General features: G+C 35.3%; 1 protein-coding gene across 2 annotated transcripts in view; it reads right to left on the bottom strand.

The window, feature by feature from the left end:
* The window catches only part of SEMA5A (semaphorin 5A), a 238393-nt gene that overhangs the window by 100760 nt on the left and 109662 nt on the right, over positions 1-27971 (bottom strand). For both annotated transcript variants that reach the window (XM_010708516.3, XM_010708517.3), the window contains exons 8-10: positions 22211-22496; positions 18766-18901; positions 14986-15190 (exon numbers count right to left, since the gene is read on the bottom strand). In XM_010708516.3, coding sequence (XP_010706818.1) covers positions 14986-15190; positions 18766-18901; positions 22211-22496 — 627 coding nt within the window. The remainder of the gene's footprint in view (positions 1-14985; positions 15191-18765; positions 18902-22210; positions 22497-27971) is intronic.

Genomic DNA, 27971 nt, shown 5'->3' with positions numbered 1-27971 from the left:
ATATAACAGAGTTATTTGCTTTCTTTCACGACGGGATTCAAAGAAAGCAAAGCAGAACATTCATTTATTTAATTGCAGAATGTATTCCAAAGACAGGAAGTATTAGGTTGCATAATGCTCAACACATAAAAAAAGAGACAGGAACAGCTAATGCCTAGAACAGCTGGTTTTGCTGGAAGGGAAAAGCCCAGGCCTTAGGATTAATCAATCTGTGTGAAATCAAAAAAAGATGCATATGGTACACAGAATATGAGAGCATTCAAAGCCTGCTCTTTTTTGCTGTTTCTAAAAATAACTTTAAGATTAGTTAAATTATCAGTAGAACATAGATAATTAAAATCTTCATTATAATCTCTTTTCCCATATGGGGATGAGGTACAATTTGATTTAAAGTACGGGTATATTTGAAGATAAGAACACATAATCACTCTCTATTACTGAAAATATCTTTCACCTCCAAATTTTTGATGTATGCATGAATAATACTTGAATTACAGGAACGGGATTTATCACACTATAGCCTAAAGCACGAAAGACTGAACTTAAATCCTTCCACTTTAAAAATCAAAAATGTTATTGGCAGGTTTATTGCCTTTACGTTGATACAGAAAACAAAAAGAATACAGTTTGATTTTAAAATTTCTCATTTAATTTGCTGAATAGTACTTAAAACATTGTCATATTTTTAAATGTTTCTTATTTACTTCTCATCCTAACTGAGAAAAAAAAAATGTAAACTTCAAACACTGAATGTGGAACTCCTATGCCTTATCAAGACACAAATTTCAATTCTAAAAAAAATTTCAGAACTGTTTTAAATGTTCACAGTTTGCCTTTCCATTTGCAATTCACCCATGTTTTAACAGTCTGGTCAGAGTGATTTATTTTTCTCTATTTTTAAAATATTGATTGATATTATAAAATATGCATGGCGATATTTTTATAGAAGACTCAATGAATCTAAAGTGGAGATTAAAGATGTGAATATGTTCTGCTTTGAGTCTTAATAGAAAATAAAAACTGTGATAGGCAAAATAAGAAGTTCAACAATACAGTACTGTGATTGCCTTGCTATTAGAACTCATTATCAGGATGATGATAACAAGATGATGGCAGATACTAACAGAAATATGTGTATTTAAAAACATTTAATTGATTACAGAATCAATTAGCTAACCATATAACAAAAGCTTCTAAGAAATGAAGTATCTGGAAACACAGAAGGTGGAAGAATTTTGTTGCAATTCCCTACGAAACATTGTAAGCTGTTCTCTACTCTTAATATGGAAATTTATTTTTAAGCACTTGATTGGCTAAATGGAATGTTGGTTATTCTCTGTACCATAATTTACTTGCAGAAAAGCTTAACTTAGGTTTCCTTACTCCATCACATCATCACAAGTGACTAACTTTTGTTGGAGAAAACATTATGCAAGCAACCTAGAAAACACATAAATCACTGTGCTTGGACATCTAATTAAGTAAATTTAATTAACTTAAGTGACAGTAATCCATGTGATAGGCTTGGTCCTATAAAAGCTAGTATGAATACCACTAAAAATCTCCTGGAACAAAAGTGAATACTGAGTAGCTTGTGTTACTTGTAGAAAATACACTCAAATCACTGAGAATCAGAGAATCACAGAATTTTAGGGGGCTGGAGATCATCAAGTCCAATCCTCCTGCTAAAGCAGGTTCGCTACAGTAGGTCACACAGGAGACCATATGGAAAACAGCAAAAAATAAGTTTGAATCTGGAGATTTTGGCCCCATAGGAAGTACACAGAAAACCAAGTCCTTTCAAGTTCTGGGTCTACTCCAGAAACAAATGCAAAGGCTTTTGTGTACGTATACGTGCATATATACACACACACACACAATTTCAGAATTTAAATCCAATCATTCTCTTCATCATGCCAAATTCAAAAAATGGCTTTGGATTTCAGAGTTTATTTATACATTTTTGCTAGAGTAATAACAATCTATATATACTTTGTCGCATTAGAGCACAACATTTTAAGTTGTAAAAGCTTGAGCAGGGAAGCAAAGATTCTCAAATTCAAGCAATAGCACTTTCCATAAATAATCAATCAAAATTGTCAATTTCCTCTTACACACAATTCATAACTGACCTTTACAATCACACAGTCAGTTTTCCATTCTCAAGACAATTAGAAAAAAAGAAGTGTAAAAATTATATATATATCATTCTAATATATTTTAGTAAAAGCTACGCTATACATTGTATAAAAAGAGTTCTATCACACATTATTTAGTGTGTAATAGTTTCAAAGAACAAATCATTTACCTTAGTATACAAGTTAGGAAATAGGAAAAGTTAAGCTTTTTCTTTGAAGAGAGTTTTTGAAGCAGCAAAAGTAAAATCAAGAAAAAGCCTATGTTAAAATGTTCTTCTCTAGATAAAAACTCTTTTTACTTCAATCAGATTTTTGTATTTATGTTTGTTGGTTTTTGTTTTTATTTTGTTTTAGTTCTTAAATGTAACAACAGCAGGTATGGAAGAATCTATAAAAAACGAGCAGACAATATTTTAGATTTATCTTCTTTGTTCCTCCTTCTTATTCTCACTATCCTATTACATTTCAAATAAGTATTGATGCAGTTCCTTACAGTACTGGAAATTAATTTGATTTAAAGCTGAAATGAGATACATACTTTATAATGCCTGTCAATGAAGAACTTCAATGGTCCACTTCATGTCCCAGTCTTTATGTGGGAGAGGCAATTTAATTCATTTCCCAGCTATTTAGAAGCTGAAAGGTACAATTTAAGTCAGAACCTATTTGAATACCTTCTAAAATGATTAACAAGAGAAGCTTCTTAATGCCCTAGTGGCTATTCCAAGATAAATTCATTTGTACCTCTGTAACTACAGGAGTTTCTGATGACTCTACGTCAAGATTTAAAATGAATTTATGAAGGGAATATTTATGTACTATCCTTTCTACATAGGATATAGAATAACTGCCTCAATGACTCTTTTGATTAAAAAGCACTGATCTAGATACAAGTTATTCCAAAGTCAGGAACTTTCTTCAAAGCCATGTGTTTGGAATGAGATAAAGAACGTGCAGTTAATGACAGTCACTGCCCCAAAATTAAATGAAGACAAAATAATGTACACCTAGCACACACTGTAGAAAACAGTAAGGTTACATGATTATTGAAGCTCAGTCTCCCACCTAAACATACTACATAAATTTAGTTTCAATCTTCAAATACAGCACATTTGGAAGATAACTATCAAAGGAAATCAGGACATATTTTCTTTACTATTTTCCAGAGAAAGCTTTTTAAACATAATGCATTCTTTAGAACAGCTCTATTCCCTGTAGACTTAATTTCCATGTATTATAATGTATCAAAAACATCATTGAATTTGCAGTTGAATCAGCAAAAGCTTCTTCCATTAATCATGGTGCAAAGTGTTAAATATTTGCTTTTATACAGGAAACTTCCACCACTCCTAAAAGTACAACAGAATATAAATTGGTGCTATTAAGGTTTCTGCTAGAGGTGTTGCCTATGATTCAAAAATGCATCACATTTTAGAAAATAATATAATTTATGTAACATCCTCTGGTGCCCATTTCATGTCTCCTGTCAAACTGGAATTTAAATGCAGCTCCAGTAAAACAGTCCAGTACTTTCAATAATCTCAAAATGTATGTATTTTTCATGAATCAAATTCATTGTCACACCTTTATTTACTATTGTTGTTTCATTTTCAATCTTACAAGAGATGTTCAGCTTACCAAAGATGTGACAGAGATAAGATGCAAGTTTGTAAAATTTTGTCTGATTTAGAGGAACTGAAACCACCTATAACAGATCATGTACTCAGCTTACTCAGAAGTAAAACATGATTTTAGAATACTTATAAGAAAAATGATTGCAGGTACAGATCCTTTGCAGGCTATCGTGGATGCAAATCCAATTACTAACTAAAATTTCAACCTATCTGCTGCATTACTTTTATTTATACAACATAAAGCAGTAGCTATTCTAAAACTTTATGAAGCAGTAACTTTTCATGATCTTTTACTTGCAAGATCATTTTATTAATTTTCAATGATAAAAGTGTTACTAAGGAAATGTTCTTATGCGTTAATTTGGAGAACTCGTGAATTCTGGGTTCAACTGGTAGCTTTCTTTCTCTTAAGTCTTCATGTGTGAAACTGGTATTCAGAACAGTAACACTATCCAACAGGAAAAAAAATAAACACTTGAAATTTCACTTTTCTGTAAAAGTTTTATTCAACTATAACAAGAGCTCACTGCAAATACTTTAACAAGTGCCTTTTCCCACTGAAGATTTCAAACCTCTTTTGTTATATTGTTTTCATCCATATTGACCTGATTTGCTGACAAAATCAAAACCAGCGACACACATTTACCTCATTCTCCTTCGATGTACAGAAGATAGCTGAACTAAAATAGAAAAGTTTCGGCTGCAGCTAAGAAAAATCATGAAGTCTCTAAGAGTTGTGTTACCACGCATCAGTGAGAAGGAGTATCGAAGTGCTAGGAACAGGAGGGAGAGAGATAAGCAATATATACTGAGCATATGAAAAGCACTTCTCCTTTAGCGTCAGCAGCTTCTGATGTGATTTTATGCTCTGCAAGAAAAAGGTGCCTTTCATATTCTTAGGGAGTTTCAGGGAGCACTTTCTGCTTATTTAAAAAGGCATCAGAAAAACATTTTAATAGTCCCTACATTGGTGAATGAAAGCAGTAAATCATTTCTCCAGATGAATTCTGGACCTATTTGGCTTGTGGGTTGTAGTGCTCCTCTCGGGCCAGATGAACCATGCATCTGCCTGCAGATGAAACCACCATCAGGAAGCCTCATCCCTACCCACAGCAGCCTATTCTCTCCTAGATTAAGAATTCAACAAGGAGATAGAACAGATGACTTTGAGCTCCAAGAAGAATTAAACCTCAGCTCTTCATACCCCATTTGAGTGTTGCTGCCACAGAATCACAGCCCTTTCTCTGTCATGTTGCCATGTTCACTAAACATGAAAATCTTAGGGACACGTAACAGGTTAGCTCAAAGCACAGCTACTCAATCATGTCCCTATACCACGTAACACTGTTTATATCTCCTCAAGAAACTTACATTCAAATGTGAGCATTCAAACACATAGCGATACTAACACAGATACTAACATTGGTTTAAGAAACGCTGCTCCTGTAGAGAGGATATGATTCAAACAACAGCATAACACGAGGTTTTAAAGAGCTGGGGAACAGAAAGCTGGCAAAAACATGATTCACAAGAATTTCAGGTTTAGCTCTAATGCCCTGTATTCCCTCTCCTCTGTGGAGAGTATCAGCAAATCTCAGGTATACAGTATAGAGCAGAAGCACAATTCATGACAATACCAAGCATGAAGTCATTGATCATACCAAGTGATCATCTCATTCCACATTTGCATTTAATTTATACAAACTCTGTCTATAAAAATTACCCAGTAATGCAAGATTTACATGACAAATTAAGACAGCATCCTCACAGAAGGCCAGTTCAATCTCACACAAAGCTGGCATGCAAAAAGACACATTTTTCCGGCTCAGAAAAGCAATGCCAGGTTCAAAATTAAATAGAACAAATACCAAGACTATGCTGGTGCATGTAGCCCGCAGCCAAAAAAAATTTACATCATTATTGCCTTTGATCATAATTACTATATTTGAATCAAAGAGAGCCTGCCCATATGCACATTAACTTATGTGCAATCAGACTACTTTAACTTTTTAGAAGTCTCAAATATTTTAGTTTCTTGAATATGAATTCTTTTAAGCAAACATATTATCATGAGAAACAAGCATACAGAGATTCCTTAGGGATGTACTTCAGATTTTACTTAAAGCGTGCTACCTACTGTGTGTGTCCAGACAAAATCAAATCAGGATCAACTACGCTAGAGATGAGGTACAGGATTTTTCTTAGGTGATTGAAGTATGATTGGCAACACTTTTTTGTTCACAGATATGAAAACATTTTACTCCTTAAGGTCAGTTACATTACAGCCAAATATGTCCAATATCTACAGTTGAGAAGTGAATAACATATTCTTGAGGAGGTCCATTTGACAATATGCTGTGTTGACAGCCATACTTGTTTTCACTATCCAACATTACTTTTAATGAAAATGACACAGAACTTGAAGCCCAGATAAAAAAAATGGCAGAAGTCATACACAGTCTATTGGTTCTGAATGGGAAACATTATACCTGCTGAGAGATGTCTAGTTTTGTTATGCTGGATTCTGAAAGGAAAAAGAATATAGGGCTGGTATTGAATAAAGTAATTCAAAATGAAAATTAAAAAATAATAAATAAATAAATAAATAAATAAATAAATAAATAAATAAAGCCTACGTTAAATTCCCAGGAGCTTCTCAGGAAGAGAAAGCATTCTAGCTTAGGAGAGACCTGCTAAAATATTTAATCAGTAGGTCGGACTGGACTTATCAGATAATAAAGATAAGTCCCACTAAAGAAATGTGTAACCTCTTGTTGAAATAGTAGAAGAGACAATAAACATAGTTATTAGTTGCAAGATGAAATGGTTGTTATGATTTAAGGCTTGCTATCTGACACAGAGCAGCAATGAAGAATGTCACGCTACACACAAAAGATAAAATTACTATGGAATACAGACCATACAGACCCTGGATCATCGCCAGCCTTCTAAAGTTGAGATGTATTAACTCTGATTGGATCTGGCTGGACAGGGAGTGCTTACTGCTCCTATTACTTTTTATTGCTTTCCCATTGTGCCACCATAATAATAAATATCTTGTACTACCCAAAACATGCTATGAATATGATCATTTTCCCACTGAATAAATTTTCCAGTGCCGAGATCAAAGAAGCATTTACGTGCACAAGTGGAGAAAACTGTTCCTCAGATAATAGCTCACTATAAACCTTGCCTAATTGCTTAACTGAGTCGTATGTGGCTATTTTCACTGAAGTACCAGAAAGACAACTAACTGCTGTACCAATCCAGAACCATCATAAACTTGGCTGACTACAATGAATCAAGGATTCTCCTCTACTCAAATACATTTACAGTTTGCATGGTGCCTGTATGTCTCTGTCCACAGTGGAGCCAAGTTCAGTACAAATCCTGTATGACATACATGGAAAGTCAGCAGCATTTTCAGCATAAAGGACAGCTTTTGTTCAGAAACAGCGGAGGGAAGACTGATGCTGCCACTCATTTGTTAATAATAGAATGTCAATTAGGAAGTAAATGGAGAAAAGATAGCAACAAACTTGGAATTAGAGACATGAACCTAGAACCTCTTCCCAGAAGATTTTCTCTAAAACATTGAAGCAGTAATAGCCACAGTATACACCATATCATATTATAATCTTTTTATTAGCCTAGGAACTGGAACATTTGTCCATAATTAAAAATCAGCTTTTAAAACCTTGACTAGTGATCTAACCACTACGTTTGTTTTGTTCATTCTATTCTTTTTGAAAGTGTGCAGCTATAGAATCAAATTTCCAAGATTCATGAGGTAAGAAAAATAAAAAATAAAGATTCTCTTAATCAGTGACTTGATATAGTAAAATGCAGACAGTGCCTAGACTACCTTTTTGTGAACTTGTCTGCAGAGCTACAAGACACATCATAAAAAAGCCACAGTTCTGGGAATAACATATCTATATCTTATGATCACTCTTCAGTGTAATGGAACAAAGAGAGATATGTATTTATTCAGAAATTCTTTACCTTAGGAAAATATGCCATGGAGTATGACGGGGGCTGAGTAAATGTAAAAACAAACAACAAAAAAATTCCAAATGTTGATTGCTAGTGACAGTGTTGGTATTTGCTTAGTTGAAACATTTGGATTCATTCAGTTTTACTGTGAAAAGTGCAGCAGAATGAAGAAGCTCACAAATGCGAGAAGAAAGAGTTCAGTAGAATATCCTGTCTAATAATTGCTTCATTCAAAGTGCACACTGAATACCATACATATAATATCATCATACTTGTGATCTTGCATTCCCTTCTTTTAAGGGTAAAAGAGGAGTCTTATGTTTGGTTTGAACATTTTTGATTAAATATTTCTTCTTTGGTTGGGTTCATTGAGTCGCTCTTAGTCATGTCCACCTTAAATGTAAGGCTTTCTCAAAGTAAAAAGCCTTGCAGAATACTCTATGCATATTTACAATGCTTAGTAATGTGTCAAGTTGCCTAAACCTTTCTGAAATGTTGTACATAGCCAAGCCCCTTCCTCTCCACATTTCTCAGTAAGGATCCTGATCACTAACTACATACTCATGCAAGAGTTGGTTAAAGGCTGAACCTTCCTAGGATAAGGACCAAACCAGGCCCTGTAGCAGCCTCGTCCAGAAGCAATTCTGACTTCCAGTGGTAGCACTGAAGTGCCCACACTTTGTGTTCTTCAGACATTTATTTACAGTCTTACCTAATGGAGCTGGGCAATCATTAAAACAAAATGATAACCTGTGAGTAGAAGAAAGGGCTGTTCCTATTTAAATTTGTCCCGTGGGAACAGAATACAAATTTCATCTATTTGCAGCAAGTAATTCATGAATGTGCTGTCAAAAATATAAACAATCTGAGCAAACACAAGAAACAAACTAATCAAAATCATGATCTATTTATGAGTTGATTATAATAAGAAAAACTGACTACAAATAAGTGGTGGGTAATTTGTTCTCACATATAAGTTGCTGTCAATGAATAATTTAACCAGTTCTAGTTACAGTCTTCTACTTATTAAGAAACCACCTTATGTCTTACTGGAGCTGGCAGAATGATAGATTTCTACAAAGAGTGAAAAAGTCAAGGGAAATCAGTACTCCTGAACATCTATAATGTGAGGTTTGATTCTATAAAGCCTGACAGTATCATTTGTAACCTAGACTTCCAGCATGGTCATTCCAACATGGTAACATTTAAAGCCACTTTGCCCAGTATGGCTGACACGGTACACAAGGCAGAAGTAAATCAATTTTTCTGTGTTTAAATTACCTAGTAAAAGAGCTATGCTTTACACTATCCTTCTTTCTTTTTATTCTATGTGGAAAATAATATAAATATTCTGAGAAGAGCACATTATAAGTGCTCTTGGTAATAGCATCTGCATAAATCCCAGCCTGAATGTTATCAGACTCAAAGCCATAACAATGCAGTATTTTTTCAAGCTTTGCAGTAAAATGCTTCCTGGAAAGATTAATAACACAAACAAGGTATTAATTCAGATAGGGTTTTCCTTCATCAGTATTAACATTCAATGTAAAAGGAGCATAGAGTAAGGTTATTTATTTGATGATTTACTGCTCAATTTCTTAAATAGTGTTCAGGATCATCGTGTTACTGTTATGAGTGGTGTCTTCCAAGATACACCATTTCTAGATGGAAGAGAAACTGATGGCTGTCTATGTTTCAATCCTCTTAAAATGCTAATGCAAAAGGCCAGATAGGTAAGTTACAGAGAAGTAGTTTTGGAAATGTTGCAGTGGAGCTTTACAACTGGGTAAAAGCATATCATGTCATTGTCTAGGAAAGTCAGAAAAAACACAGTAACTGTGGTTTTTATTACAACAGATGAGAAGGAGTTTTAACACTCTCTCATTATTGCCTGTTGCAGTGCATATGCCCCATTATCCATCTGCACTCTGATTTCTCCTGCTGCTCTGTTTTCAAACTAGAAAGTATTAATATATACAAATAGCCCACTACATTTTCACACTTGAATTGTGACTCAAATTACAACTACTTGATCATCATTATTATTGCATTTATATTGTAGTTTTAGCCTTCTATTGTAGGCTAAAAAGATGCTTCTCAAACTAAGAGAAAATGTCTATAGCTTCTTTCAACAAAAACTATCTGCAGATTACTTCTCAGTCTCAACACACCTGAAATAAAACACTCAGAAACACCACCTATTGGAAAAAAATTAAACTCTGTTGCTCTCTTCACCATGTCCGAAATGTATAGAAGCATATATCTTTGCTTGTAATTTTAAGGTTCATAGATTCACACTTGCCATATACATTATGACATAGTGCGCACTAAATATGAAAGCATACTTTGATCAGAACCTGTAGTCCGCCAGGAAAATTGCAATACTTCATGCAAAAATTTTAAGCAAAAATACACGTATACGTATTGAATCATGGAATGGGATGTTCCCTAACAGATTATGTGGTGCATTCCTAAAAAAAAAAAGGACAGTATTGTAAGCAGGAGAATCAAATCTTGCTGCAGTCATCTACAGTCATCTAGTAAGACACACCAAAGACATACATTTCCAAAATGAGCGTCATTAATCACTTCATGAGATAAGGACTAATTTCTGTTAAATCTACAACATCAGCAAGGGCTACAACAAAAAAATATGTTATATTTGTGTAGATTTACTGCCTGTTTTTCCCCCACTGAAGAAAAATGTATGAAATATCCATCTGCATTATGAAAAAAAAAAAAACTTTTAGAAATTTCTTTATGAAAGGTCTCCACATTTTCATAATTACTGTTGTATGTGGTTCAACAGAGTTGCTTTTTATCATTACTCTCTGCAATGCTATGTACAATTTGAGTCTAAAGAAGGGTAAACAATAACACCTTCCAGAACTTCTTGTACAACTTCTGTTCGAAACTATTCCAGTCATCTTTAAACTTCAAAATAACTCTGTCTTTATGGCATAAAAATTCAGGCCTAGTTCAGTCAACAGGCCATTCTTTAGAGGTATGCAGCACAGCCAACAGTAAATATTTCTTCAGGCTTCCTTAGGTCTTTGTAAGGTCACCATGCCCTAATTTTATCAGTGCTAAAATATTAATTACCATAATGAAGATCCACCAATGGGCACATATGATTTCTGAACAGGATACAGAGAGCACATCCTCTGCACACTGAGCAACCTTCAGAGAAAACACGGACAGTTTTCCACAGTTTTTTTACTTTTTTTTCCAGTAGTGCCAGTATGCTTTCTAAAGATTTTGCTCTCATTTCAGTACCCTGTTCTCTGAAAAATGCTTTGGAGACCCTTGTATTTTGGCAAAGTTTTAATCACGGGACACTTAGGCATGCAAATTGAAAGGAAAAAATAAAAGGGAGAAAGAAAAAGAAGGGAGAAAAGAGCCAAGCACACAAACTGTGATATACAGAATACCATTTTGCTTTAAGCTTTTTCCAATTAGGAAGGAAGCAAAGTTTTTTAAACTTAAATTGTCATCAGAATATTGATCATTCAGTAGCCTGCTTTACTTTTAAGTCTGGTATTAGAGATGAGTCTCAGTTCAGAACTTCCCTTAGCACACTATCCTTGATTTTCCTTTCTGAACCACTGAAAAATGTTCCAGGAATTTCTGCCTGACTAAAGCTAGCAGCACTATGCTTGTTCTAAGTAAAAGAGAATGTGCGAGAATTGATCTATTCTTTCTTCCTCTGTTGGAAGTCAGTGCAGCAGAAGATTAAGATGTGTTTCCAAAGCAGTAAAATATATTTTTGATACCAGCAGTAGATGTTAATCCCAGCACATCAGAATCTCCAGTAGAATAGTGACTCGGCAGAGGTTTAAGAAATGAAGACTGTTGACACAGCAGATTAATGCATTTGTATGCTTACTCACATTTTCTTCTCTTGTAATATTATCCCTATTTAAGGCTTAATGAAACTAGATTACACTGTTAATACTATCAAGGTTATTATCCTCTGTAGTATTTGTATTCTGATAACAAGGTGGATAGGCAGGTGAACGTGAGATGGAGGAAGAAAGAATTTTCTCTTAACTAGTACCCATCTGATTTAAAGAGTGAGATTTTTGCATTGATTAACAAAGACAGCAGAATGTTCATTTGTATTCATACCAATCTATATGTTTACCTTTCCACTGAATCAGCTTTGTGAATTTTCAGAGACAATTTTGTAAAAATATTGTGATGAATTATAATTACAAAAGTTATGCAGAATACATCTCACATAGTATAGGTTGGATCAATCCTGCCTCATGCCAGTAGATATAAACTCCCTACTGCCAGCATCCTGTGTGTTGAATGAATTTCCCTTTTGGCACCAAATAGTTCAATTTAGCCCGAACAATTTGATACCATGGTATGTGAAAGAGAACAATTCAAGTTGGAAGGGATAGCATGAGACTTAAGTCCAACCTCCTGGCCAAAGAAGAGCTAGTTATAAAAAGAACTGGTTTGCTGCATGGTCTTGAAAACCTACCAAAATTGAGGCCTTGCACCTCTGTTGTGGCAGCCCCCACTATCAATACAAGCTGAGGATTGGGCCCTGCCAAAAAGAACTTGAGAGTACTGGTGGCTGGCAAACAGGACATGAGCCAACAGCGTTCCCTTGCAGACCAGAAAGCCAACTGTATCCTGGACTGCATCAAAAGAAGCATGGCTAACAGGGCAAGGGAAGTGATCCTGCCCTTCTACTCCGCGCTGGTGATGCCTTGCCTGGAGTATTGCCTCCAGATGTGGAGTCCTTAGTACAGGAGAGACATGGACCTGTCAGAGCGTGTCCAAAGGAGGGCCACAGAAATAATCCAAGGGATGGGACACCTCTCCTACAAGGACACACTGAGAGAGCTGGGGCTGTTCAGAGAAGAGAAGGCTCTGGGATGACCTGATATAGGACTCTCAGTATCTAAAGGGAGGTTATAGGAAAGAAGGAGTAAGGGTCTTGAGCAGGGTCTACTGTGATAGGAGAAGATGAAATGGTTTCAAACTAAAAGAAGGAGGATTGAGATTGGCTATAAGAAGAAGATTTTTACAGTGAGGGTGGTGAGACACTGGAATAGCTGCCCGGAGATGTGGAAGATGCCCTGACCCAGGAGACATTTGAAGTCTGGCTGGAGGGGGCCTTGAGCAACCTGATCTAGCTGTACTATTCTTGTTCATTGCGGGGAAGATGATGTAGATGAAGTGAGTATTAATACTCACTGGAAAATAAAGCTTAGTTCCTATGCTTAATTGAGGTGGCACACAGAAGGAATATGAACACAAATCACTGCCATTGGGTGAATTCAAAACGAAACAGAATTCACTCTGTCAATAAAATTTTCATAACATTATATAGTTAGTATGTTTCTTCATCTTACAGTTTCTGATATTCATACAACATACACTTTCTGATTACATCAAAGCATGTACTAGTGCCAGACTAAAGATTCAGCTACCAGAATATCCTATTTCCATGGCTGACTGAAAACAGTGGAACAGAGAAGAATGAAACTGCAGGGTACTTATACATAACAAGGAACATACAAACACTGCCTTCTTAGCAGAAGCAAAGATGCATAAAAAAAAACTAAAAGTTTTATTGAACACAATTTATTAATGAACCGTGAAACTTGAAAGTTCAGATCTTCGCTTAGTGAAAAAGACATAGAAGGAAACACAGTGAGGAAATCTGAAAACTGAAGTCCATCAGAATTATGACAAATTATTTCATACTCAATGTTGCCATTATAATGTAAATATCATATAATGCACTGATAAATATAAAACCAATGAAGTACATGTTTCTGTAATTCCGTTTCTGTCAAGAGACTGCCACAATACAAACAGCATTTAGAAGAAGCATGATTTCACTTAAAATGCTATGCTTTACCAACCAGCAAGTTGCTTTGACTACATCTGGAGAAATCCAAAAAAAAGTTCTAACCTATTAAAAGCTTTCATATTACTGCCTAACTTTCACAGAGTAAAATGTAAAAACTTCACCTATTAGGGTAATTAGACAAGAAATACTGCCTCATCAAAATGAACCATATTATTCTAAAATTTCTTCAGTCTAAAAAGATGCAATCATCTCTGAAAAGCATCCTGTTTTCAGGGAAAATTAAATTATATATTGAGCCACAATGCAAATTTTTCTTAGGCTCTTGATAAGTTACAAGTTACAGATATACAATTTTCATCAGTAAGTCATGATTTAAGTGATTCAAACGATTGATCCAGTTTCGATTGAACTGATGACAAATTTGAAATTGACTTCATTGATTGCAGGATCAAATAACTTGCTGCTTGCAATCTTTTTTCTCCTGTTGATTAAATGAGTCCTGCTTTAAATTTTCCATATTTAGTGCCTACTCACTACAAAATCGAAAATGCACACTAGCATTCCTTAGATGGGCTATCCCTACTAAATATGTGAGAAGTAAGTTTTTTGTCATGAGGCTGTAAACATGGTGCTTTAATCTAATATTTCCATCTCAGGGACAACCTTGTTCAGCAAAAACAGTTTAACGCCTTCAGTGTTTTTCAGAAGCTTAAATGAATTTTTGAATCTAGAAAGTAATACTTCTAACCAAGACAATTTTAGATGTAAGACTATTTTTCTTTCATTGCTAGAGTTTAGATGAGTTATCTATAAATGGAAGAACAATAACACAGAGTGCAGAAATGCTTAGGAATGGATGACTTAAATGTGCAACAAAAAGGAAAGATAATAAAATATTTTCGAGCAGAAGAGTCAGAAATAGCAATAGCAGTAATTGCATTTGCTATTTGAGTTCCTTCTACCTCACAGGATTTTAAAACAACATATGAACCTTGAGTGAGAATGTATCCTGAACTACATACAAAGGATAAAAGAGAAACTTGTGAATTCATGTTTGTGGAATTTCCAGCCATTCATTTTCTTGATAGCATGTAGACTTTATGCCTTCAAAGGAGAATAGGAAACAGAGACCAACATCTGAGTTCAAAATATAATATAAAGAAAGATGCTGCAAACTGCCAGACTCTTCTGCTCATAAAATATAGAAGGCAGAGTTAATGCTGTCCAAAAAACAAAAACAAAAACAAAACAAAACAAAAACCACACACAAAACCATCAACCTATTCAAGGTGCTATGCATATTCCAAAAGTGATTTGCAGATCATTAAAAATTCAGAGACCTCAAACTTCTGCAGTTGTTACAGCAACACAAAGTTCATACCTGTGGCAAGATAAATGATATGGAAGAGCATGTCCTTGCCCTGCACAACATCCACAACCACGTGAGAAAATCGGCTGTTGTCTTCCATGAAGTACGGAATTGGAATAACAGGTTGGACGACCTCATGCATTAAGAAGAATTTTTGAGCATCCTGAAGATTTCTCTCAGTTAGGTTCACATACAAACCCTGGTCCATGGTGCCACACTGAAAACACAAAATAATATTATCATATGCGTCAACAGAACCAAAAATTTAATTCAGTGAATTACAGCACAAGAACATAAATACTAAAACTGTGTGTCATAGATATACTTTGTAATTCCACATTAAGGTCATTTTCTGGTGCTGATCAGTGTGTCCACACAATGGCTGAGGAAGCTCCACTTTCCTGAGACAGTAGTAAGGGTACTCCCTAAATCCAAACAAGATGAAAGGGCATCAGAATGAGCACAGGTGGGCTATAGTAATATTTGGCTCTAACTTACATTCACAGAGAAGGGCAGAGAAAAGCTGTCATAAAATTTTCAGACTATTTTTCTTCAGAATTTACACAGACACAGTGCTAAAGGCATTACAATTTTTCATATGAAATCCCAAGGCCTACCACAGGCAGTCTGATAGAAATCCCAAGACAAGCTTTATGTACAGTTCTATAAACTTCTTCAGACTCTGTGCATTTAGCCAAGAATGGACCATGCAGAGCTCTCACTATAAATCAAACTACAAATGTTATCCATTGCCAAGATACTTTTGCTTTGAAATTGATCATATATCAGGAAACTGTACTAATTTTTGTGTGCAGAGAAAAAGTCCAAGCATAAATAAGCAAAGCAAAGTAATCAGTAATTGATTTTAACATCTTTCTATTTAGGTCTTCAGTTAACTGAGAACAGGAGATAAATGCTCAGCCGATGTGAGTATGCAAACATTTCCATGTTTATTTAAATATTATTGCATCAGAGAAGTAAAACATTACTTCACTACATTTATCACAGTGATGTGAAAGAGATACTCTAGTCATATCTTTATTCTACTATGTCATAAATGATACTATGAATTGCAGCAAAATTCAACCAGTTATTTTTTTTATCATTGACATGTTATCAGTCTGAAATTAAGCAATCACTCCAAATACACAACCTTAAAAATAAAATAAAACAATTTCAATCAGTAATTCCTTAATGAGAGAACCTATGACGAGGCAAGACAGTTAACCAACAGGAAACAATTACTACTTTTTTTTTTTTGCTTTGTGAATACCCTGCATGTCAGGCCAGTGAAAAAATTAAGCAACTGTGCCAAACAAGAATTTATCTGAATATATAAAACTAGAAAGATTCCAGCTAGAATGCTCATAGTACACTGTCATTGGTCTTACAATGGAAAATGTCCTGTGTAAAGAGAAAGCGAGCTCAGGAGAAAAACAGTGTTTTTAAAGACTGGGACTTCAGTGGTATTCCAATCTGGAAAATATTAAATCAATATAACTCAGCCTTGGAAATACAATGTCTGATGTAACTATCACCACCCAGAAGTAGTCTTCCTTCACAGTCACATGCTTCTGTCTCTTAATGCTGAGCAGCTGAATGCTTGGAGGATAAATAAAATTCAGAGACTACGCAGACAAAAATTCAAGTATTTTACCATAACCACGCTGCAAAAGAAAAGAACTCATTTTGGGAAAGGAAATCAGTCATTCAGCCAATGTACTATCCACTCTCCATGCAATATGTATTCTAGAGTACTGTGAAGTCACAAAAATGGTTACATCCAGCTCTGTGCATTAGACTAGCTTCTGGTATATGTCAGCACTGTGCTTACAGAGCCAGAAATCTGACAGAAAGTTCAACTGAATAAAAGATAGCACCAGTGAAAAAACAGAAGTTTGGCATCACTAATGATACCTAGAGAACAGTTAACATGAATTGGCTTCAATATTGCGTTTTAAAAGGCCATGTTACAGCTCTTAAAAGTAGCTCTGGCCTGCAAAACTGTTCCATGAGATCTTATACAACCACTGCTGCTCTTCTTGTAAATTTGATAAAGAAAGTACCAGCCATATTAAAATCAGCCAGACTACCCAAGAAAGGAATTTCAGCACCTCTATGCCTGGACTGGGAGCGAGAGATGAGCACTGGCAGTACAGTACAGTCTCAGATTGTTTTTAACATCACCGTTAGACTGTCAGCTTCTTTTGCTTGTACCATTCCATGTGGGATGCACCCACAATGATTACTAATGCATTAGTAAAGGTTTTGAAGGCAGAGATGAATGACTTGCACTGGAGTCGCACTTAGAAAGAAAGTTTACGAACGTTTACAAACAAGCCTTTCTTCAGGATTCCTCTTCCAGAAGTTCAGCCTTACTTAGATCCTCTTACAGTCAGTACTATGACAACATAAATATTTTTGCAAAATGCAAAAAGTAATAAACAGATATAGCCTGCTTCTGCCATATGACTTAATTAAATGGTGTTTTGCCACTTGACAATAGCACCAAATTCAAAGTAACAAGGCTTTGTAATTGTCTTGTAATTCAGAGCAAATTTAATTCCTTATTTTCCTTTGTTTGCATAAATTAGGAAGTAGCTAAAACTACCTGCAGTCTCTGGTGGGTGGTTCTGTTTTATGCCTAAGACCTCCTGGCCCTTAACAAGAAGGTGGGGAAGGTTGTCAAAGAAGCAGCATTGAACTCCTGAAATCATAGATGGAGAATAGGGGAGAGGCCTAGAGGAGCAGGCCATCCCCTGCAGCCATGGCAACCACACAGAGCAGAGGCAATGAGTGACCATGGAGGAGCAGCAGAGATGAAATGTTATGAACTGACCACAGCCCCAATTGTCTGGTCCCCTGCCCTGCTCAGGACAAGAATGTTGTAGAGGGTGGATGGGGAAAGGTGGTTTTAATTTGCTTTCAGTTTCTCATGGCTCTTGTCTGTTAGTAGTTGGCATTAAATTAAAATACTCTCTTGATTCTGACTTTGTTTAGCCTGTGATGCTAATTGGTGAGTGACCTCCTTGTCCCTGTCTTAACCCATGAACTTTTCATCATCATACATTCATCCCTCTGTCTAATTGAAGAAAGGGAGTGAGAGAGCAGCTGTGTGGTGCTTATCTACCTACCAGGGCTAAGTCACAACAAATGGCTATGTGCTTACCATAAATATTCCATTATTTTTGTTAAAAATTTCTACTGACTGACTCTCCTTGAACTAATTAGTTGTATACTGTCAGCCAACCACAGATTATTACAAGACCTGAGGCTGACAAATTCAAATAAAGAGGACACCATTTCACAAATTATTTTACTCAAACTCCTCATGAGGAAACATATGTAACACTGACTACTCCTCCTTTTTTCTTGTTCTCTTTTTTTCTTTCTGTCAAATAATGTTTCCTTTCCTGATTGTAATAGCACACACATAGTGCAAAAGAAAATAGCAATCTGATTACATTTGAGATAGAAATTAATGTTGCCTTGACAGATAGCTGTGTTCTGACAGAATATTGAAGTTAAGCCTTTTTTCCTCCTACTCTTGAGAGAACATCACTTTTCAACCCAAATTATTTTGTGAAAAGGCAAAATTAACAATGCTGAAATTGGGGGAAACTCTTAAGCTTTCTTCAGTTTTAAATTTATTTTCAGTTTTAAAGACTCATGCTGTAATGTACTGGAAAACTGGTCTTAATAACTATGAACTACACAACATTCTGGGGAAAAAAAAAAAAACAACAAACAAACCAACAACATACATATCATCTTTCTCATATGTATCTGTACCTGAAAATTTGGGTTAGGATTGGGATATGGAAGCCAAGCAGAGCGAGAGTTTTCCTGGTACTTGAAGGGTCCATTAAATGCCTGAGTTATGGCACTCAAGTTGAAAACACAAACTGCTGAGGCTGCTATGCTGTTCCTGCAAAAGAAATATAAATATTAACTTGGATAACAACATTACAAACTCAATTTGCTGAAAAATAAATAATATTTCCTTTTATTGATGCTTCGATCCTTCAAGTAATTAACAAAATGGATATGGTCAACAAGGAGAAGGTATCTCAGGATAAAGATACATGACATGCTTACAGTGGACTTAAATTTTTGGTCACCTTTGCCAATTAGCTCATGTGGGAGAAACTCAGAACTCTCTACATGTGCTGCTAGTCTAGTATAGAAAGGCCAGACTTTATTCCCACATATAATCACATGTATCAAGGACATGTGATTCTTCTAGTTTCCATGCACAGGATACAATTATTCTTAGGGCTGCTTTCTTCTAGGCAGTACAAAGAGTCAAGGATTTTCAGCTTATGTTATTTTTCTGGACCCCTGTGTAAAACACCTGAACAAAAACTCCATCTTTCAAATGATGTTTTACTGAAAAAATAATAAAATTAAAATTAAAATTAAAATTAAAAAATGAAACACGTCAAGGGAAAACAACCTGGCCTGCATGATTTCTAGATCTCCTGTTACAAGAATAGACAGCAGCCAGGCCAAACATACAGTTTCCTGTTCTTCTCTTGGAAATGTGGTAGACAATAATGTAATTTTGCACACTGTAAACAGTATAAGTCAGTGACTTAGAGAGGTCTTAACCTGAAAAACTTTTCCACAATTTGAGATAATGGCATAGTTAATAAAGGTGGTGGCAATAGTATATATTTGCACTGCAAGTAGAACTGCTAACAATTGATCCACATCACATTCTTCTTATTTATTCATTTATTAAAATTATTCCTGTTTTACACAAGCCTACTATAAAAACTCCAAAATTATGGGGAGAAAAAATAATCCCAGGCAATCAATTCTTAACAAAACTTTTCAAAACTGAAAAAAAGAGAGATATTGATTTAACAGCAGGATGAAAGATCAGTTTTCTTATTTATGCTTGTCACACTTATTTCAAAGAATCTCCAAATCCTAAAGTTTCAGGCTAACAATTTCTGCAGAATCAGTTATCAGCGGATTTGATAATACTCTAAGTATATAGATTATCATTAATAGCAGCTAACAAATACTATAACAAAACAGAATCTTCTTGAATTTTCTAAGTCTTTAAAAGTCACCAGATTGATGATTGTACATTTTCAAATGGTGTGAAAGAAACAAAATCAGCTTCATTATGAAGCAAGAGTTGCAATGGACTTAATAGTCAGCCACACATAAATTGTGTAGTTTTTGCTAAAACTCACAATACTTTTATTCATAGAAATGCTTCAGGTCATCCCCCACAGAATGATTCACAGTATATATGCAAAAAATAAGCATTAGTGTACAATAAAATCATTGCAATTCTGAAGCTACTGAGATCGAAGAATGCTTAATGTGGTTTGGTAGTACCTCAACCTACATCTATGGAAAGGAATATGGTGGTCTCCCTCATGGGAAACTCCAGTGCTTATTCATCATCAGGTTTCAGGGCTGAAATCATATGGGTTGTGCAGATATCTGTGAGACACATGCAACTTGGGGAAGTAATCAAAATTCTAAAAAGATTTCCACAATATTCAAAATTTTATGTATAGTATTTGATGACAGAAACAAATATATTTTAAATGGGAAAATAACAACAACAAAAAAATCAGTTGTAATTAATTTCTCTTTGAATAGTATGCCCCTGTTGGACAAGGTAGAATGCTAAACTATTAAGGAAGAAAGAACTAGCAGCAAAGTTTCAAATGCTGCCTGCTTTCATGTAGCAAAGGTAGTCTTACACTCACAGATTCCTTCTCAAAAATTGTGGCAGCCCTGACCACTTTACACAACCTCAGAGCAAGTGGAATTTGTAGCATAGGCAATAGTCAATAGTCGTTCTGAGATAAGCTTCCACGGACAAAGCCTTGAGGATTTTCTGGAACAGAATTCTTCTGAACCAGCTTTTCATGGTAGCTAGTAAAAAAAAACTAACCAGCACCAAATTTTCCTATTCCTAGTAGTCCTAACATCTCTTCTATTCTCTTTTTAAAAGAAGAATTTGCTTCAATACATTTCTCCAGTCTAAGAACAGAGTTTAAATTACCGTCTGAGTCAGGAAAGGTCACAGCCTGGTGCAAGCTGCCCCTCACAAACCATGCTCACAGCCTGAGCTGCCAGGAAAAGGGTATGAAAGTCTGTAAGACATCTTTGATATGCTAACATCAGACTTACCAAAAGTATGAGAAATGAACTAAGGCCCAAATTCATGCTCACTGTCCAATCAACTTAGGTATCATAACTTGCTGGCATTCATTTGTGACTGTTGCTAACCGGGTAATGTACATTTACAGGAAGTAGATAGGTATTCGAGTATTTAGAAAGGGGCACTGATAAATGCCCATTTTTAAAATTTTAAAATTCTAGGCAGAAATGACCTATGCAGTAAGAAAATGCAGGTGGGCAAAAGAATCTGAAACCAAAAAAAAACCGTGTTCACACAGGCTGAACATTGGGTTGTGCAGCTTCAACTCAAGGGCCACTCTCACTTAGTGACAAGCAAACACTATTTATCACGTTTTAAGTAATTGCACATTTCTGAGGCAAAGTCATCTTTCTTTCCAAAAAGTTAAATAACTCTGACTATCAGAGCTGAGAGTCTAGAAAGCTTTTATGTAATTCACAATATTTAATTTTCAGACTAAACAATACCATTTTAAATTTTGTCTTGTTGGTAATAGTGAGTCCAGCTGAAATTAGATTAAACTTTTGGTTTGATACTAAAGCACAAATAAGAATATGTTAAGACTAATTTTTAAAATTGAAGAGAATCTCTCTGTATTTGTTTGGGTCAAGTTAACACTTATTGACATGGTAAACTTACATCATGTCAATTTTATGATAATGTGAAATTATAATTACAAAATATTTATTTCATAAATACATAATGTATTTATGCTCAGAAAATAATGTGTAACAAAAAAGTGCTTGCAAGAATAAATGAAATAGGCATAAAACGTACAAAAAAGATGATAAAATAGCCTTAAGATATATGAAAAGGATGACATAATAGTCTTAAAACACAACTGCCTCCTTGAGGTAACAAAATATTAAGAACTGTACCTTCCTTCTATACACTTTCAGCAATTCCTATGGGATGCATTTGATGCTGAAATCTGTTCATAAGACTAGGCAAACAGTAGTTTGAAATTATTGTGTTCACTTGGCAAATACAGAACAGAGAACAGCCCAGAAGATTTACTTTTTATTTTCGTAAGTAGCAAAAAGATATATCATGGAATTTACTTACACATTAGTGGTAAAAATCCCATAGATCAAGTCCAATTCCGGCAGGAAGAAAGTGCTCTGCAGTTCGTTGTAGTAAAATGGAATTTCTCCAGGACGAGAGCAGTTCAGCCGAGCTTTCATGAAGGTAGTCCAGGTATCCTCCAGCACAAACTTGCCACCAATATCATTTTTGCACACTCGAGCAGCACGAGAGAAGACTGTTTTGCCACAGTCATGTTCAACTGCATTCTCTCGGAAGAAGAAGTAGGTGAAATTCCCAATGTCATAAGATGACACAAAATTGGGTTCTGAAAATAACAAAATAAAAGATTATTTACTGTCTATCAGTGATAGATGCGGTCATAAGGACATGAAAGTTTATCTTCAGACATTACTATTCAAAAAACATACCTTTTATTTTCCTTGTGGGGAACTAGCTGTTTCATGGCCCTTTTACATGGGCTAGATGGGCTCTCTCTGCTCTGGGTGTCTGTGGCATGCAACTGTGCTAGGCAGCCATGGCCCAGCTCACTGTTGTCTACCTTCAAGAGCATCATCAAATTTTTCCTCTCCACGACGCTAGCAGGTGTATTCTTACTGTGTAACTACTTTAATCTTTCATGTTAGACTCTGTTTTTGCTTTGCCACCATGCCACTCTAGATTACCAGAATAATGGATGGTTACTAAGTGTGACTAAGAATACATTCAGTGGCTTTAATGGGAAGAAAGAGAATTCTAAGTGACAGCATTCAGTGGTAAAGTAACAACATCTCAGTTCTATCTCATTTAAAAAATTTCTAAGTAGATAAAAGGAGTATATATGATATAAGGAGCTAATAGTGATACAAATCAGAGAATAAAAAACAAACAAACTAGGCAACAATGTATAATTATAGTTCTTGAAAAGAAAGAATGAGTAGATATCAAAGACAATAACCTTATAGCCCATTTTCCATAAGGATTACTAGGACTAAGAAGACTGCCTGAGTTTAAGAGAGATCGACAACTTGATGAGTTCTTATAAGACAGACATGTTAGATACGTGGATTTGTGGAGAAGAGCCCCCCTTGCATACGGAATCATTATTAAAAAAACTGGTGCCTCTAAAAAACAAGTAAAAATTTTGGTTTTGTTACATTTGTAATTTTATTCTAAAGTAGAAAACAAAACACAAAACAATCTTTCTTTAAAAACATCCACTGTGACGCAAAACTCCAAAAAATGTTTAATAGGTGAACATTTGATGGCCTTACTGTATTGAAAAAAGCTGCTGTGATTGAATCTCGGCATTTGACAGGAACACTGCTAACTTGTCAAAGCTTTAAGTGGAAGGAAAGGAAGGAAGAAGGGCAGGAAAGCTGGCATTTTGAACATTTCTCCAAAGACAGCTCAGCTCCCAGGTTATACAGACTCTTGTCCTGTCTGAGAGTCTTCAAGGAAGTTTTTGTCAGCAATGGTCAACAGCTTCCTAGATATCTGAAGCTGAGTAGACATTTGAAACTCTCCCACTCATCCTCAAAACTTTTACTTATGATCCTATTAAGCACGTCCTTGAGATCTGTCTGTAACACAACGCATTTTCCCAAGACTCAGTTCTGCATATTGAACACAAACATATTTGGGCAGAATTTGTCAGTAACGCGAGCTCTCGTAAGTCACGCAGTATCAGTGTATTGTGTCTTAAAAAACAAAGGCATCAACACCACCTAGTCATTGTTTTTTGTTAATCTTTAATGTATGTTACTTTCTTCCCTCTATGCAGTATTCTTTTAGATTGTTCTTATATTCATGGAAGAATTTCATGGAAAAAAGGCATTCACTAGTTGCACCGACTTGGGCTGATCCTCCACCATACAAAAGTTAGATCCGATTTAAAGAAGCATCTACAAGATGTTAAAAAACAATGCACTCAAAATAGCAAGAAAAAGTAAAATTTTCTGTGTTTGAGTTTTTATAGCCTGTAACCCTATCTACTCTTCGAAATATTCTCAAAAATATCCTGATTGGTAGATTCTACTCATTGGGCAAATGTATCCATTTGATCCGCATAGAGGAACATGCTGTACAACTGCTAAACACAGAAGCCCTGCCTCACAGTCTGGCCTGATCATGATGCTTGTCAAGGGAGGTCCAATGGCCTAAAAAGGTCTTTGCATTTCCAGAAAAAGACCTCACCATAGGGCCAAAACATTATGGGAAAAACTCCCAGTTAGAATAATTAATTACTGACAAAATGTTTATAACCTGTAGGAATACAATTGATATGAAATGCATTCAGAATATTTTTAAGATTCTTGAAAAATCCACATAAATCTTGCATGAAACTATTTTGAATATGCACTGATAATCATAGTTCTTGTATAAACAAAAACTAGTATTTGTATTCCAAAGATTAAAAATTGAGAAATACCCTATAATCTGCAAACACCTGTGCATATACTGTACTTTGATTATGAAGTAATGAAACTATGACCTGCACTTGAAAGTTGTGAAAACTGTATTATCTCAGAGCTACCTCAGGGAATTCTGTGGATCTGGAGGGATTATCATGTCAGGTCTTTTTTTTTAAATTTAATTTTCTCTTTGGAAAAAATGAACTGAATCACTTCAAAGCTTGAAAGGAAAAATGACATACCTGTCTAGGAAAATTTGTTTTATAAGTTTCCCAATATTGTGCTGTGAACTGCTATTTGTTGACATGAAGGACTTGCTACAAAGGCTTTTAATACAGGAGAGGAAATTACTTTTATTTCCTGCTGAACTTGCAGGAACAAATTTCCATTTGTTCTGGAAGAGTAAATGCATTTCTTCTGTAAATGATAACAAGTGCATAGCATTCTGGTATGTCACAGGATACAGATAATATGGATCAACATGAGACAGTCAATCTGTAATAAAGTCATGACTATTGTAAATGATCTTTACAGTTTATACATTTTATATATATATATGTATATATATGGATATAACATATAACTTATGGATGTGTGAGCTTAGTAGATGTTCCCAAACTAAAAAGAATCAACGTAATTGGAAAAGCAAGAAAAAGAGTTTATCAAAACGGCATGACAAAGTTTGCCAGTGTACAACATGCAACAATTACTACACAGATACGTGAGTCCAGGTACTGTAACACTGCAGTGCCAGTTAGTACTGCCTCAGGGCAAACACTGCTGCAGCATGCTGTTCCTGCAGCTTGCTTACACACCGCAAAGCCCAGGAATCTCTGTAGCTTCCTTCTTAAAGTAGCATGACTTTGTCAAATAAAGGAATTTTGCCCACACGCTCTTGCAAGCCATCACAAAAAAGATGACCAAACCACACAAAGTCAACATAGCGCTTCAGTCAGAAATAATCTGTTTTTCCAAAGGTTGAGGACAAACCTACACAGTCTCTGTTCATAACAAAAAGGCACTTACTAAGAAGAGGCAATGTTTCCCATTAGATTATTTTCCCTATCAACCCATCCATGGATCTCAGAGACCAAAGAGATCACGTCTATACTCACTGTCTTCAAGCTGATGCTTCCTGACATTGCAGACTTCTGGTGTATGGCCTAGCTATGGCTCTGACATGGAGTGCATGCTGATGCTGCGCCCTGGAGTACAGCATCCTTACAGCACAAAATCAGGGGTGTGCTGCACACCTGGGCAGGCAGCAAGAGGTCATACCACAGAGTTAGGGGCTCTGGAGGGAAACCCTAAATGAAGTGCCTCTTGGCAAGAGCATCTAAAGCAAACTTCTCCCTGAGTCATGTCCAGGTTTTCAACAGGAAAAAGCAGCTGGAGTCCAAAACATGCCTGGGAAACCGGTCAACAATCAAGCAATATGTATGATATTGTATGATCAGGGATAAGTATTATTTCCTGGCCTTGGCAAGAAAGAGTTATGATTTCCACTGAATACTCCTATGAGAAACGGCCACTAACATTTCAAGTGAGTTGTGTTCAGAGACCCAGTCAAAAGAGAACTGAGCTCCAGAAATCTGAAAAGAAATCTGAAATTAGAAGTTTGATACATCCAACTGCAGTTATAAGTATATATATATAGTTACAAGTGTATATATATGTATAGTTATAGGTATATATATATATATATACTCATAACTACCAAACACATACACATACACATGCATATATAATATTCAAAATCCTAAAAATCTAAATGCTGGTCTAGTGCTGAATGACATCCATCTTCACTAGATCAACAAATCACACTCTCATTCTGTCAGTCTCCAGAGATCCATTTGGCCTCTGAGGATTCACTTGATCCAAGTATTTATATTCAGCAATATAATTAATGGCATTAAATTCTAGAAACATGCATTCAGTGGTATTTTTTATGGTGGGTTTGGGTTTCTTGTTTTGTTTGTTTTAGTTTGGTTGGTTGCTAGTTTTGTTTTGTTTTTAATAAGGTTCAATTTACCACTAAAAATGATCCAAAAAATGGAGATAACAGCAAGAATTTAAGCTCCAAATGTGCTAGTCTTTTTTTTTTTTCTTTCACCTTAGTAACGTAATTAATGAAGTACATTTCTTATTTGCATTTTGCCGTCTCAGTACTTCTTTTGTAATTACATTAATTTAGTATAACTCTCTGCAGCTGTTGGAAAACTCTAGAGATCTTGTATTAGGCTGACCCAGGCATTGCTTCTCAAGAATGTTTAAGGACAAATCCTAATCCTAAATTTTTCCTACAGTGTTAAACTCCTTCAAAGTAATACATAACTTGTAATCATCATAATTACAAGCTCACAAAGTGAAATGGAAAACGTTAAGTATCTGAATAAAACTGGTGGAAATCATTGCTTATTAGCAGCTCCATGTATTACAATCATCTAGGAGACATGCTTAAAATGATAGTCTGTACTATAGTTGACACCCAGCTTATTTTTACTATTTTTTTCTCCTCAATGCCTCAATTCTCCATGGTTTTTTTTAATACTTTTTCTTTAGTTCAGTTGAAGGTTTTATGAGCACAGAAGAGCAAGGACTACAAAATATAGTGAAAACATGTATGTCAGACAGCTTTTTTTCCCAATCTTCCCGATCTTTTTCTTCCCAAATCTTCTAAATTGCTGATAGTTTCTTTAATAAAGTCCAGTGTAATCACAAAAGTGGATGCAGACATTAGATATGATATTCTCTATTAATTTCTGAAATATAATTATCTGTTTCCTCAAAAATAGTTCTCACATATTATATTACAAAAGCCTTTCTATTATCTGTTGTTTATTCAAAATAAACCTGCGTCATTTTCAAGGTAAAGTGTTTCTACAGCATAGTATTTTGTAATTTGTAATTACATCATTTTCTTGATGCAAATTAATTGGTTGCAAACTTAGTGGTAGAAATCATTCTTTACTCTGATCTAGTACCTACTTAAGTCCTTGAGAGTCCAATCTGGATTTCAGTAGGCTTTTGGTTGCCTGCATGCACTGGATAGGTACCCTGCATAACAGGATACTGGGGAAGTGGGACAAGGAGAGAAAATACAGATCACTACTTAAATTCTCCCAGAACCTGTAGAGGTTTGGGCTTTATGGATCTATCAGTAAAATGCAGAAGTTTGGATGCTTACTTAAAATGCCAATCATTTTGACTGCCTTTTCTCCAATTTTTAAATTCTTTGCTATTTTTACTTTTTTCCCTTGATTTGGTTTTGCAGGAAAGTTGTCAATCAAAGGTCTTTCCTTGCCAACTTGAACTTAAGCGCCTATTCCAGCGCTTAACAACCCTTTCTGTAAAGAAGTTTTTCCTGATATCCAACCTAAACTTACCCT

This window comes from Meleagris gallopavo, chromosome 3, assembly GCF_000146605.3.
Source record: "Meleagris gallopavo isolate NT-WF06-2002-E0010 breed Aviagen turkey brand Nicholas breeding stock chromosome 3, Turkey_5.1, whole genome shotgun sequence".
Classification (NCBI taxonomy): domain Eukaryota; kingdom Metazoa; phylum Chordata; class Aves; order Galliformes; family Phasianidae; genus Meleagris; species Meleagris gallopavo.
The sequence above is the reverse complement of the archived record's forward strand: the minus strand, read 5'-3'. Positions and strand labels throughout refer to the sequence as shown.